This window comes from Crocodylus siamensis, chromosome 5 (assembly GCF_052110815.1).
Source record: "Crocodylus siamensis isolate JL-2025a chromosome 5, ASM5211081v1, whole genome shotgun sequence".
Classification (NCBI taxonomy): Eukaryota; Metazoa; Chordata; order Crocodylia; family Crocodylidae; genus Crocodylus; species Crocodylus siamensis.
Window position 1 is genome coordinate 13,708,744 of NC_143399.1, and position 12,420 is coordinate 13,721,163.

Consider the following 12,420-nt stretch of genomic DNA (forward strand, 5'->3'; position numbering starts at 1 on the left):
TATTTACTGCTGCAGAGGTCAGAAATAGCTTCCAAACTAGTCCATCTGAAATCTGTTACTAAAACATAGAAAACTGGAAGCTGGCTAGATATATGTCTTTCATTTGACCTATTCCATTAATTTTAAAGAGCCTGGAGTTAAAACATCATAGGAGGTCTGACTTGTACAGATGTGACCTCAGAAAGTTAGAATAAGGTGCATGCCTAGTCCTTTAAAAAGGTACCACCATTATCTTTTTTGGCATTTTTTTTTTCAAACTATATGTCTTGCTGTGCAGTATTTTAGTTAGTTTGTCAGTATGGGAAAAGGACTGAAATTGTGCCTGCTTAGCTTTTCCTGCTATCTGAGACTGACTGATGTGAAGTTTGCAAGGTACTGTAATTTCTGTGTTGAGTCCATCCCTTTGGAGCCTTCACAAGAGACATTTATAGCCCTCCCAGAACACAAAATAATTCTGATACATGGAAAATACTCTTCTTAAAAGCACTTAGGTTTTGTCCCAAGAACTGAATTAAATGGCATGCTCTTATGATTACAATGTTATAATCAATGTTTCAAGTTTACACCCATGTTTGCTATCTAACTTATAATGAATAGAAATTTTCAAGCCCGCTGTGGCTTTCAAGTTGAAATAAACACTGACAGCAAAAACTGGAACCCAGTAAAAATCAGTGGCAAAATTCTACTCGCTGAGGATTTCATCCTAAGCAATACATATTTTCCCAGTGATTAGTGGGTCCTTCACCCTGGGATGCATGAAATTTGTGGGAACCATACAAAAACATGTTCACATATTGCAGTTGTGATTCACACGAATACATTTGTGTACTGTCATGTGCAACTAGTATTGCATGTTCTCACGTACAACACACACTTTTCCCCTGCAAAATCAGCCTCCCTGAATTGGAGTGAATGTATTATGCAGGGAAGCTGATTTTCTGCTCAGGATAGAAGCACCCACTTTGATTTCTGCACTGCAGTGCAGTAGATGTGGCATTACTATTCAGACAGCTGAGGGGGTCAGTTGGTGTAATGGCTCATTGTTCTTGTTCGCTAATCAAGCAGTTTTTGGACAGTTTTGCAGAGTTGCTAGCTGCTCCTGGGCTCTTCTCCTGTTTCACAGCCCTGAAGACTCTAGCTCTTTTTAAAAGCATAGATCCACCCATGGAGACTAGTCTTCAGCAGCAGCTAGAGTTTCAGCTTTAGTTAAGAGAGGGTGAGTTAGCTGAAGAGTACTTTCTGCCCCTGTTCTATGCAGCCACAACTGGAAAAATCTTTTTTCTTCATTCTCCCTTTGCTTCAGTACAACTCTAATTGCAGCTGAGCCCTCTGTGTATTGCTGGGACAGAAATAAAATAACGAACGCTTAAGGAATGTCTGGTCCATCGCGGACGGGAATACATGTTTATCTGTGTGAATAAAATTAGTCTTGTTGATCGGACCTTTCTGCTTTGTGGAATCGGCATGAGATCCTTGGCAACTTGCATCCTAAAAACTTCCCATTTTGTAAGAGTCTTTTTTTTAAGATTGGATTCCCCCCTTTTTTCGTTTCTTCATAGGCATCATTGGAGGAGATGTGAAAGGACATAACCTGCCCTGTGAAAATCAGCCCATTACCTCTCGGCTTGCCCTGATCTGTGGAACATCTTCATGCCACATGGGGGTAGGTGGGGTACATGATCATTTGGGTGGTGGGGCAGCAGCTCGGGCTCTAAAGAGAAATTGAACTTTGTCTCCTCTCACCCTTTTTTTCCCTTCCATTCTGCTGGTAATTCTATCTTTACCTCCAGATATTAATTATATATCATGATGCATTTGCTACCAAGCAGCAGCTCTAATAGTAGTAGAAATCAATACTGGGGGTGGGGGGAAGAGACCTGAACATGAAGTGTAAAAGCAAAGTCTATGCAATGTGAGAGTGGCTGAGAGAGCAGCTTGAAATCTGAGCTGAAAACTCTGCACTTGAGTTATCCACGGCAAGCCTGTCACTAATGTGCTACTGAGCACTGTCTTCAGAGAACCAGTGTGCATCTTCAGTGGCAGACCTTCTCCCTCCCCACCCCCTCTCTCAATCAATATAAATCCATCTCCCTTGGAAAGCTGCAGTGATCTATAGAATTATGATACGTATCATGACTACAAAAAAACCCAGATAAGCAATTTTTACTTTGTTAATTTTTCCTGGTGAATTAACGAAAAAGCTTTTCCTGAGATTGCAATTAAAATTTAGTGTCTGCTTGTGAAATTTATACCTTTTTAAAATGTATGAGTCTGAAAGCATTCCATTTAGATAAGTACCCTTTTCTGCCATATTTTTTATTTAAAACTCATTACTCTCTTAAATTTAGACTGATTATAACCTGGATTTTTCCCAGATGAGCAAATTGTGGTGGGGGTAGATGGACAGTTTGGCAAAAATGAGCCTGCTGTCAAGGAAAGGCACCTCAAATACTGAAGAGAGGGAGACACTTAAAGAAATGCCACAGCCAAGCTTAATCATGATGCCCGTGTCTTGGCCATATATACATGGGTATAGGACATGATAGCAGCATGTTATTAAGTAAATGACCTTGTCATATGCCCCAGTTTAGCAAAGCAGGTACTTCATTTTAGGCATGAAAAAGCCCATCTCTGTTAAGCAAAGCATTTAGCAAGGAATTACATTCTTTAGAAGTCTATGGGATATAATCTTGTATTCACACTTCGGAAATGTTTGAATTCCTGACAAACCCTATTTTACATTTAAAATCCTGCTACTCCTAGACCTGTTTTTCACCTGAAAAGTTTGGCCGGTGTCACTAAGTTGGTTAAAGGAGTGATTCGTTTTTTCACGCTATACATAGTCTGATACAAGCTTTATTAGACCAGTGCACAGTTATACTGGTAAAAATGATATTGCTTTTCAAATTAATCCAGTATAAGCATTTTTACACCAGTATAACTGTATGTGATCTTTGGGATGGTCCCTTGAATGATATCAGTAATATTAAGTGACACCGTTCTCTGGCACGAAACCTTTGTTGAAGTTGATCAGGATCCTAGTACATGCATAAAGTCACATGAAATCACTAGTTAAGGAGTGGCGCTTAACAGTTTCAGTCCCAATCTAAGAATAGGCTTTTTCTGGTAAAATGTGAAATGTTACAACTCAGCCTTTAATAAATCTCCTCTCTGCCACTTTTTTTTTTTTAATTCTCAAAAAAGCACCACCATTTCCAACCAACAGATAATTAGCAAATGCCAAGCTGCTGTGTACTGAATCTCTGAAAGGCCTTTGGTGTAACAGCTCTTTATCTGTACCTTCTTATACTGTACCAAGTGAATATAGAGCACATAGGACCTTTGTGTGTGTGTACTTTAATGAGACGTATATGCAGCTGCAGTTGGTTGAAATTAGCTGTGCCTTTTTTTAATTAGGGCCATAAAATGAAAGTTTATTATACTCATGTTTTGATAGAAATCTATATTTTCTCTCTCTTTCTTTGTACCGAGGGACCCTCGGGCAATAGAGATTAATCATCGGGTTTAATTTAATGCAGTGGGAGAGAGACCTGTGTGGTCAGGCGGGCATTAAAAAGTGCCTTTGATCTGCCTCAGGTGCACTGAGCCCCAGTGAGCCAGCAACAATAATACCTTTGTGAGATGATCAGAGAAGAGAGGGGAGGGGGGGAAGTGGTCTGTGTGGAAACTCAAGGCCGTCCTTTGTTGTGGTTCTGGCAAACGAAAGAGCCAACTGTCAGGAGAAATTCAGAAAACAGAAAGCAGGGTGAAAGTGTGCCGGTCAGGCAGTGCATTTCTTTCAAGGGATCTGAACAGGAAACTGTTCAAAATCATCTGCTGTTTCTTTCTTTTGGCAGGGGGGGAGGGTTGCTGTTGGTGGTATATGTGCATGGCTATAATATTTCCATTCTTTAGGCTGAATGCTCCGTGACTCAGAGAAGTTCGCGTTGCTTGAGTAGGACATTTATTTTAAATGTCGAGAGAAACGCTGTGACCTAGTTTGTAGTAACCTCGAGGAATCAAGAGAACTTGAGTAAAAGCTGTTGCCCGTCATTCCTTTCATGTTTCAGAAGGTGAAAGTGTTGAACAGCGTGTTACTGGTAGACCTAATAGTTTAACTAGTGGTAAAACTACTCTTTCGAAGTAGGGCTATACTTTTGGAATCGACCTCTGCCTCTCCTGGCGGTCAGAGGCGCGGACCCTCACTGCTGAGAGATTTGGACGGCACATCTGGCAGGCTGCAAAGAGTTGCATGATTAAGTCGTTGGTTCAAGTTCAAGTCCAGGTTGGTAGTCATCAGATGGCATTACCATTCCAAGACTGATCCAGCGCCCGCATAGGTGAAGAATGTGATGGTTTGTCTGGATGATGGTGAATAGTTATCCATCATGACGCCTTTTCTGAATAGCTGTCTTACAAAGGCCATTCTAGGAAGAAAGACACGGGAGCTATGCTTTTTCCCTTTAGAGGCAGTCTCTTCTCACCGGGGAGTGGCACGGTAGCTATACCCATCTTTTTTCCCTCCTGTCCCTTTCAAGTGGCAGACCCAATGCCCGCATTTCCCCCAGAGCAAACTGCTGTGATTCAGCCTATTTTTAGATTGGGAATCCAGGTTTCGGCACCCTGTTCTCCTGCCATGTTTCCTTAATAGGCCCAAATGGTTTTGGCATCTCTATGAGACTTGCCTTGGATAACTGCAGGGGTGCAGGACCACTTAACCCAAACAAGGTATTATTTACTTTATCCACAGGAACACAGAAATTAGTGAGGAAAGGTTACAGGTAACCAAAGGGCTACATGAATATTTGTCTTCACCTAGCACCTTGGATATGCCTAGCTTCTCCCAACCCCCCAGCTCACCCCCATGTCCCAGAAGCCCCAGCCCGGTCTGAGGTTATTTCATAGGTCTTGATGTCCATTTGTCACCATAACAGTAGGTGATTTGTAGCTACCTAAAACCATTGTCTGCCTTCCAATAGCTGTAGAAAACCACCAGGATTTCAGTTTACTTTCTGATTCCAGCAACCAAATAGCCTATAATCCAAGAAACAAAGGTACACATGCCATTTATGAAAATAAATGAATATTTCCCAGCATTTTTCACAACTTCGACAGCTGGTGCCTCCGTTCACTAGATGACATACTTCGGTCTCCAGAGCTGTTAGTCTAGGAGTTTCCATCAGTACTTCACTATTAAAAATACAGGAGCAAAGTCCTTTTTCCATGAAGAACAATGTTTCTTAGTCCTGACTGGGATTTCTGTTACAACTGCAGTAACAATATTAATAGGACTTTTTACATTTAATTTACAGGTAAACAATCTTGCACTATTGTCCAGAAATCTTGCACTATTGTCTGTGCAGTTGGACAAACTTGCTCAAAAGCTGTACCTTGAAAAGCTGCTATATAATGGCATCTCCAGAACTATTCTCTCTTTCCCTGTTGCCAGAGGTCCTATGCGTATGGGATATGGACTTTCTAAAGGGTAGAGCCAGATACTTATATAAAATAACCCTGCTCATAAAATATGTATAGGCCTTCATTTGTACTTTTTGTTATCAACTAAACTTGCTTCGAGAGCAGTGTTCTGCCTTTCCCCCTTGCCAGGACAGTCATCCCCATGACCTAAGGAAGTAGCCAAAAGAGTTTTGACTGGGAACATTGTCTGGCCTTAATTTTATAGTAGGGGCCTGGGGGAGTAGGAATTTAGTGGCAGCTTGAATCCCAAAACGCACAAGCTGCAGATTTCTCCCAAGAGTAGTTTTCTTTAATTTTCCTTTCTTCGTTTAAGTTACTAAATCCCTGCAATACTTTGCCACAGGCTTCCCCTCTCCTTATGCTGGCTGTTCTGGAGACCGTCCTTCCTGTTTTGGATGATGCATACATTTCTCTTTTCTGGATCAAATGAGCTTTTCTCTGTCTCCTTTTGTCTGTCACAGCAATTTCAGTTTTGACCCCTCTGTTTTTGGACATCTGTGACTTTAAAGTGGGGTGCTGCATAACATGGGAAGGCTTAGAAACAGTGTTACCTGACTTGTGCACACTCCAAGGAAGCTTTGGGGTTTGGTTTGGTTTGGTTTTTTGCAATAATAGCACAGATTCACAGTTGGAAAGCCTGATTTTTTTTTTTGATTTTTTGTTATTATTATTATTTAGCTATTTGAATCCTAAAGAGTCTGCAGTACTGGATGATTCTGGTTTATGAGATTATCTTTTTAAAAAACAGCAGAGTTGATTCCCCCCCAATATCCCAGAGGGCAGAACAAAATGGGAAGTGTCCCAGCTCTTTCATTTTGTTGCCCCATTATTTACTGTGACCTATTTAAGAAGAATTGTTTTTACCAGGCAGGGCTATTCTTTGCCTGCTTCTGCTAAAGGCACTTCAAGCTGGCTTGGTTCATCTGATTCTCCTGATGACGGGCGAACACAATAGTGTTTCTTTGCTCCACAATGTCCATCCAAGCTGCCAGCTTTGTTCACACAAATAGAGTGTAAAGCACGTTTTGTGCCCCAAAGCATGCAGTGTACACATCCTGGGGTGGAGACGGCAGACGCACTCACTCAAAGTGTTCTTGTAGCCTGATCTCCGTAATCTCAGTGGGAGCGAGACCAGCAAGTGGATTCAGTATTTTTTGGCTCTGATACGAGAGCCTCCTCTTCAGAGCATGCCACGTTGTTAAAGCAGCAGACTTCTGAGCGGTTACTGCAAAGGGACTTCTCAACTATTGAAACTTGGGAGTTTGAGGAACAAAAAAGCACCGTGCTCAACTTGCCAGGTACATTGCATCTGTGCTGGTGGCACCAGGCAGCAGGTTTCCAGGAAGAATGGAGGGACCGCTCGACGGACTTCAGCCTTGCACTTTTCGGTCACTGCTGTACTCGGATAACGTGCAGTCTCCGGGGGGACAGGGCCTGCAGCTCTGGGCAATGAAGCACTGTGCCAGCTGGCTCGGGCCCAGCATTTAGCAAAGGCAGCAATTTGTCCTTTTCCTGACCAGAGGAGAAGTGCTGGGCTAAGGAAGGGAAGGCAGGGAATGCAAGCAGAAAGCAAAAACAAAAGCAAAACTGTTGAAACCAAGGCTTGAAAGGGATGGTGCGATCTTAGAAAACCGATAGGCCCTTGCCCCTATTTTTTAATATTTTTCTCTGCTGTATGACCTCTCCTCTGAATATAAATCAGAGCTGGTGTCTTTCAAGTGAGGGAACTAAATCCGTTCCCCTGGAACCGCTGCCTGTATTCTAGCCTTGTTCAGTTCTGCCGGCTTACAGACTGCCTTTGGCAGGAGTCACAATGCCAGCTTCCCAGCTAATGAAGATATTTTCCCTTCAGGGAGAGGTGTATGAAATTAAAACCATGTTTGCTTCCCTGCCCCTTACAGGTTGCCCATCTGTACTGTATGCGACTTGGGCACTGCAGCTGGAAAAGGTCACTCGGCCCATTTGAATGCCTTGGTGCTATTTCTGTTCAGCATGTGACTTTGCAGGGGTTACATATCTCCATAATCACACCCCAAAACTACTCAGGGCTCTCTCTCACAATCTTTCTTTTCCTTCCTGGCCCCCCCCAACACACACACACACACACACGACCCTTTGGCAAGGAGCCCTTTGCAGCATCCCCATCACTGGTGGCAATTGGTCTGATTTATTTTTTCTTTTAGGGTGAGAAGTGAAATAGCTTTGCCGGCAGGGTGTATCAAAAGCCGGTTGCTCTTCTGACCTCTTCATTTGATTAATAAAGGGTAGGGAGATATTGGTGGTGGTGATAGATGACATGCAGGTTGCCTCCCAGACCCAAAGCACTTACTTGCAAAACTGGAAAACCACAAAGCTTAAGATCTTGAAATGTAAATAGGAAGTGGAAGAGTTTACTTTAGAGGCAGCAGTGCTGAGCCTGTATAATGTTTACTTCTGTTTGCCTCCCAGCCTCTCGTAAAGCCTGGAAGAGATGAAAGGAAGGGTCGCTGGGTAAATCGGTTATTAAGGATTGCGTTCGGAGCAGGGTGCCTTTGTTTGTGGCCTGGCATAATTCAGGGCCCGGGGATGTCTCAGATCAAGTGGGAGGTTTTCATTTCGTTCGCCTGTCCCAGAAATCCAAGTTTTGCACTCCAGCACTTTGCTTGTGGAATCAACCTGATTCTGGGAGTGCATCTGACAGCAGCACAATCCCTTTATTGTATGCACAGTAGATAATGCTTAATAACATTTCCAGAAAGCTGTGCAGTCCACTCCCCTCCCCCTTGGTGAACAGGCCATTTGAGTTCAAAGAGTCACAGAGTAGACGTGCATAAAACAAATGCCTGGAAAAATATTCTGCTCTGAGATGGTACCAAGAGTGATATTCTACAGACATCGCCTTGACACGAATGAAAATGCTTCGCTTTGAAAATACCATCAGGCAGAGCAGTTTCCATCCTGCGGTTGACTGCAAGCTACCCTTGTATGACATGCAGACGTTTGTTGGGATGACTGATTTATAATACTGTGCATTTCTTTGACCCCTTCTATCTGGGGGCTTCAAGAATCTTTACAATAATGAGTGAATTATGTAAGTGAGGGAAGAATTATTACTCCAGTTTTACAGATGGGAAACTGAGGCACAATGGTTTGGTGATTTTTTTTTCATGCTTATCTCTTTCTAAATTTACAAATCATACTTCCCAGCCTATAAAACCTAAGTGAAAAATGCAGCTCTTTCCCTCAACCGTTGCTACTCAGCCTGAACTATGCCCAGCTGCTATATTTTTCTATATTTTTATTTTGCCTGACAACAAAATCATACTTTGTGTGGCAAACACATTTCGAACATGGCGATGGTATGGATCAGTCTCCAAAACTCTTTACCTTTTTGGGCTTTGTTTTAAGAGTAGCCAACATGCATAAGCCCAGCGCTGTAGGACTCTGTCTTCCTATCGCACCCTATCCCAGTTCTCTAAAAACATCGGCTCAATGTACAGTGGCAACCAAAAAAGCCAATAAAATGTTATGCACCATTAAGAATGGAGTAGACGATAAAGCAGAGAAGATCATCATGTCATTATACAAATCCGTGATGCACCCACATCATGAATACTGTGTGCAGTTCTGGTTTTTGCATCTCTAGAACAATGTAGGAGGATTAGAAAGGGTACTGAGAAGGGCAACCAAAATGACCAGGGGTATGGAGCAATTGCCATACCAGGAGAGATTAAAAAGGCTAGGACTGCAGTTTGGAAAGGAGAAGGCTGATGGGGGATGCAATAGAGATCCATAAAATCGTGAGGGGCATGGACTAAATGAAGAGAGCTGTTATTCAGCAAGTCCCAGAGTGCTAGAACTAGGGCACCCACTACTTACGGCGTATAGGATCTGTCTGCCGGACACCATTCATCTGCAGGTGGCATGCTTGGCAGGTCCAGAGTGCACACTGCATGTGGTGCCCACTCCAGACTGACCCCACATACTGGATCCAGTTCATGGCCCAGCCCATGCCATTTTTCTGGCTCACAGGGGCTGATAGCTTCGTACCCCTGCCGTCTCCCACCTTTGCCCTAGAAACTTGCCACTTTTCACGTTCTTGATGTGAGACCGGTGTGACTCACCTGTCTGATGGCAACATTAGGTGGCAAAATAGCTGTATTTTCCTGCGCCGTCCTAGAACCTCACATCCTATCGGCCGCTTTGTGACTGGAGAAATAAAGGGGAGGCACAGTCTGTGCCCATCCCTTCCTCCTCCGTTCCCGCAACAGAAGCAGTTCTCAGGTCACGCGTTTGTTCTGCATGGTGACGGCTCTCCTGTTCCGGTGTTGTGATTCCTCCAAGCAAAGGGGAAGCCGCTTCCTTTTTTTCTTGAACGCTGTGGAGGTGTTGAGCGGTGCTTGCTACCAGTATCTCTAGAGGACAGCACCTTTAAACCATTCATGTTCTTATTAGAGTATTTCTAAATTTGGCTCAAGCAGGGTTTTCTGTTTGAGGAAGGTGGGGATGAGAGACGTTAGAGGGGGTTTTTGAGTGGTTAGAAACTGTTTCTGTTGGCATTCATTTCCCAGCTTTTGCCCGCAGCATCACTACACTTTTACCTTTAGAGAATAGTGTTGACATAATTTTCGTGCTGCTCTAAATCCAAAGTTAGGGGGTGATCGTTCACACCTGAAACGTTGCACGGCTGCTGTCTAGATTCACTGAAGCACTTCATTAACGATAGCACCCCATTGCACTGAACAGACTGAAGATCTCGCCACTAGCTGTAAAAATCCTTTCTTCAGCAGATGTAAGCTAGAATTCTAGCTTTGCCTCTAATGGTTTTTTAAGATAAAATCTCCATTATTTTCTCTTTCTAAACGATACGATCAGATTTGACGGGTACATTTCATCTACACTTGGAGTAAACAATTTCAGCTCCTGCTTTCCTGATCCAGAAAGATGTTGTCCTGAAGTCCACAAAACAGGTGAAAACCCAGCTTCTCCACAGAGTGCCTGCCCCGATAAAGCTGAGTCTAGGACTTTCTTCATGCACAAGCATACTTGTGTGTGCTGTCCTGTCCTTCTGCTCTGCTCATCTCTGTGTTTTGTTCTTGTGAGTAGATATGAGATTATTAAACAATTCATGTATTTCATGCATCTAGATTTCATGGTGGACAAAAGATCACGCTAACATAAATATTATCTCCTTGATACCCCGTAATAAAGCAGCTCGACATAGGACTGGTAGGGACTTCTGGCTCACGAATTAGCATGGGTGTTGATGTAGAATAATCTAATAGATTTTTTACTTGAAGGCAATGTTAAAAGTGTCAATGAAAGAAAAAGGATTTGTTAGTTTTGTTGGGTTTTAAATCTTTTAAAATAGCAATATCTTCCAACCCAGTCATACAGCCATAATTTAAATATGGGACTTGGAGTCCAGGCTCCTGGATTTCCTTCATGACTTGGCCATGTGCAGCCATTACATTTCTACCTAGGAGAATCCCAGGTACATACTAGACAAAGCCTTGATTGGGCTATAATTGGGAGTGGTCGTGCTTTGAGCACGGCATTGGACTCTGACCTCCTGAGGTCCTTGCCAACCCTCATTTGCTATGATTCTGTGATGCTAGAAGTGTACAAGCATGCTTCCAGGTTCTCCCAAAGGACATCTGCTCCCCCTGGGGAAAAAAACCTTCTGGATGTCACTCTGGAAGATCTCCCCTGTGAGAGAAACTCTCTTGGAAGAACAAATTAGGAGTGTGTGAAATGGGCCATATTCTATTAGGATGTTGATTCGGCCCAAATCAGGAACAGTGATTCGATTTGTTGATTCGGATCCCTGTCCCTGATTCGATTTGGCCGAATCCGAATTTGAAGATTTGATGCTGATTCGGAGGATCAGCAATTTGGCCATAGACACAGCTTTAAATGTTTTTTCTACATACCTCTAGGTACCAGGTGAGGCTCATAAATACTGCGATGCTAAGGTGCATGGAGCATCCCACAGGAGCATGCCTCCCCCCCCACCGTGCTTGGCGGCGAACTCGGAAGTGGACCAGAACTACTTCCAGGCAACTTCTGGGTCCACCAGGAGCATGCGGGGGGGGCCTCCCATGCACCCCCCACTTGGTGATTGGCCTTGGGGGCACCCCCCACAGACCCAGGAGGCACCAGTCGCTGAGCCAGGAGAGCATGGGGGCCCCCCAGCGTGCTCCCCAGCGGACCTGGAAGTGCTCTGGTCCACTTGCGGTTCTGCTGCCGAGCTCACTGGGGGCCCCCTGCACTCCTGTGGGACTCTCCATCCACCCCAGCATCACAGCATTCACAAACCTCCTGCTACTTAGAGATATGTAGAAAAAACATTTAAAGCTGTGTCTATGTCCGAATCGCCGAATCTTTCTGAATCTTCCCGATTCGATTCAGAGAGATTAAAGGGTCTCCTGATTCAATTCGGATTCAGAGATTCGGCTACCGAATTGGGCCAAATCTCCTCCGAATCAAATCGGGGACCAAAGCTTTGCACAGCCATAGAATGAATGTCTGTACACTTGTGGACTCCTCCATGATCAGGAGTTGAGCAGTATGTTCCCCTGTGCCTTCTCGCAAGCAGGCAACTGAGTTGGGGAAGGTGGGAAAGCATTTCCCCAAAGCTAGATCCCCCCCATGGAGGCGTTGAATTGCCCCTGCCCCCTCAGCCTTCTCAAGGCAGGGACACCCTGACCAGGAGAAGCACAGAATAGGAAGAGACACAGAGAAAAAGGGATAGATTAAGACAACACTGGAGAAATACTGGTTTTGGACATAAAAAATAGAAGTGAAGGATATAGGGCAGATAGAAGACCATAAGTAAAGGTGTGAGAAATTAGAGGGAAGTGTGAAAATACACAGCTTAAAGGTTTGTGCAGCTTCTGTATTTCCATTTCACTAGCAGAAAAGTGGGTTCCAAGTGATTTAGGAACTAATGAGTCTCCTGGC

General features: G+C 43.8%; 1 protein-coding gene across 7 annotated transcripts in view; it reads left to right on the forward strand.

Annotated features, from left to right (window-relative positions):
- The window catches only part of FGGY (FGGY carbohydrate kinase domain containing), a 419,676-nt gene that overhangs the window by 330,084 nt on the left and 77,172 nt on the right, over positions 1-12,420 (forward strand). For all 7 annotated transcript variants that reach the window (XM_090047285.1, XM_090047289.1, XM_090047291.1 and 4 more), the window contains one exon: positions 1,560-1,663. In XM_090047285.1, coding sequence (XP_089903411.1) covers positions 1,560-1,663 — 104 coding nt within the window. The remainder of the gene's footprint in view (positions 1-1,559; positions 1,664-12,420) is intronic.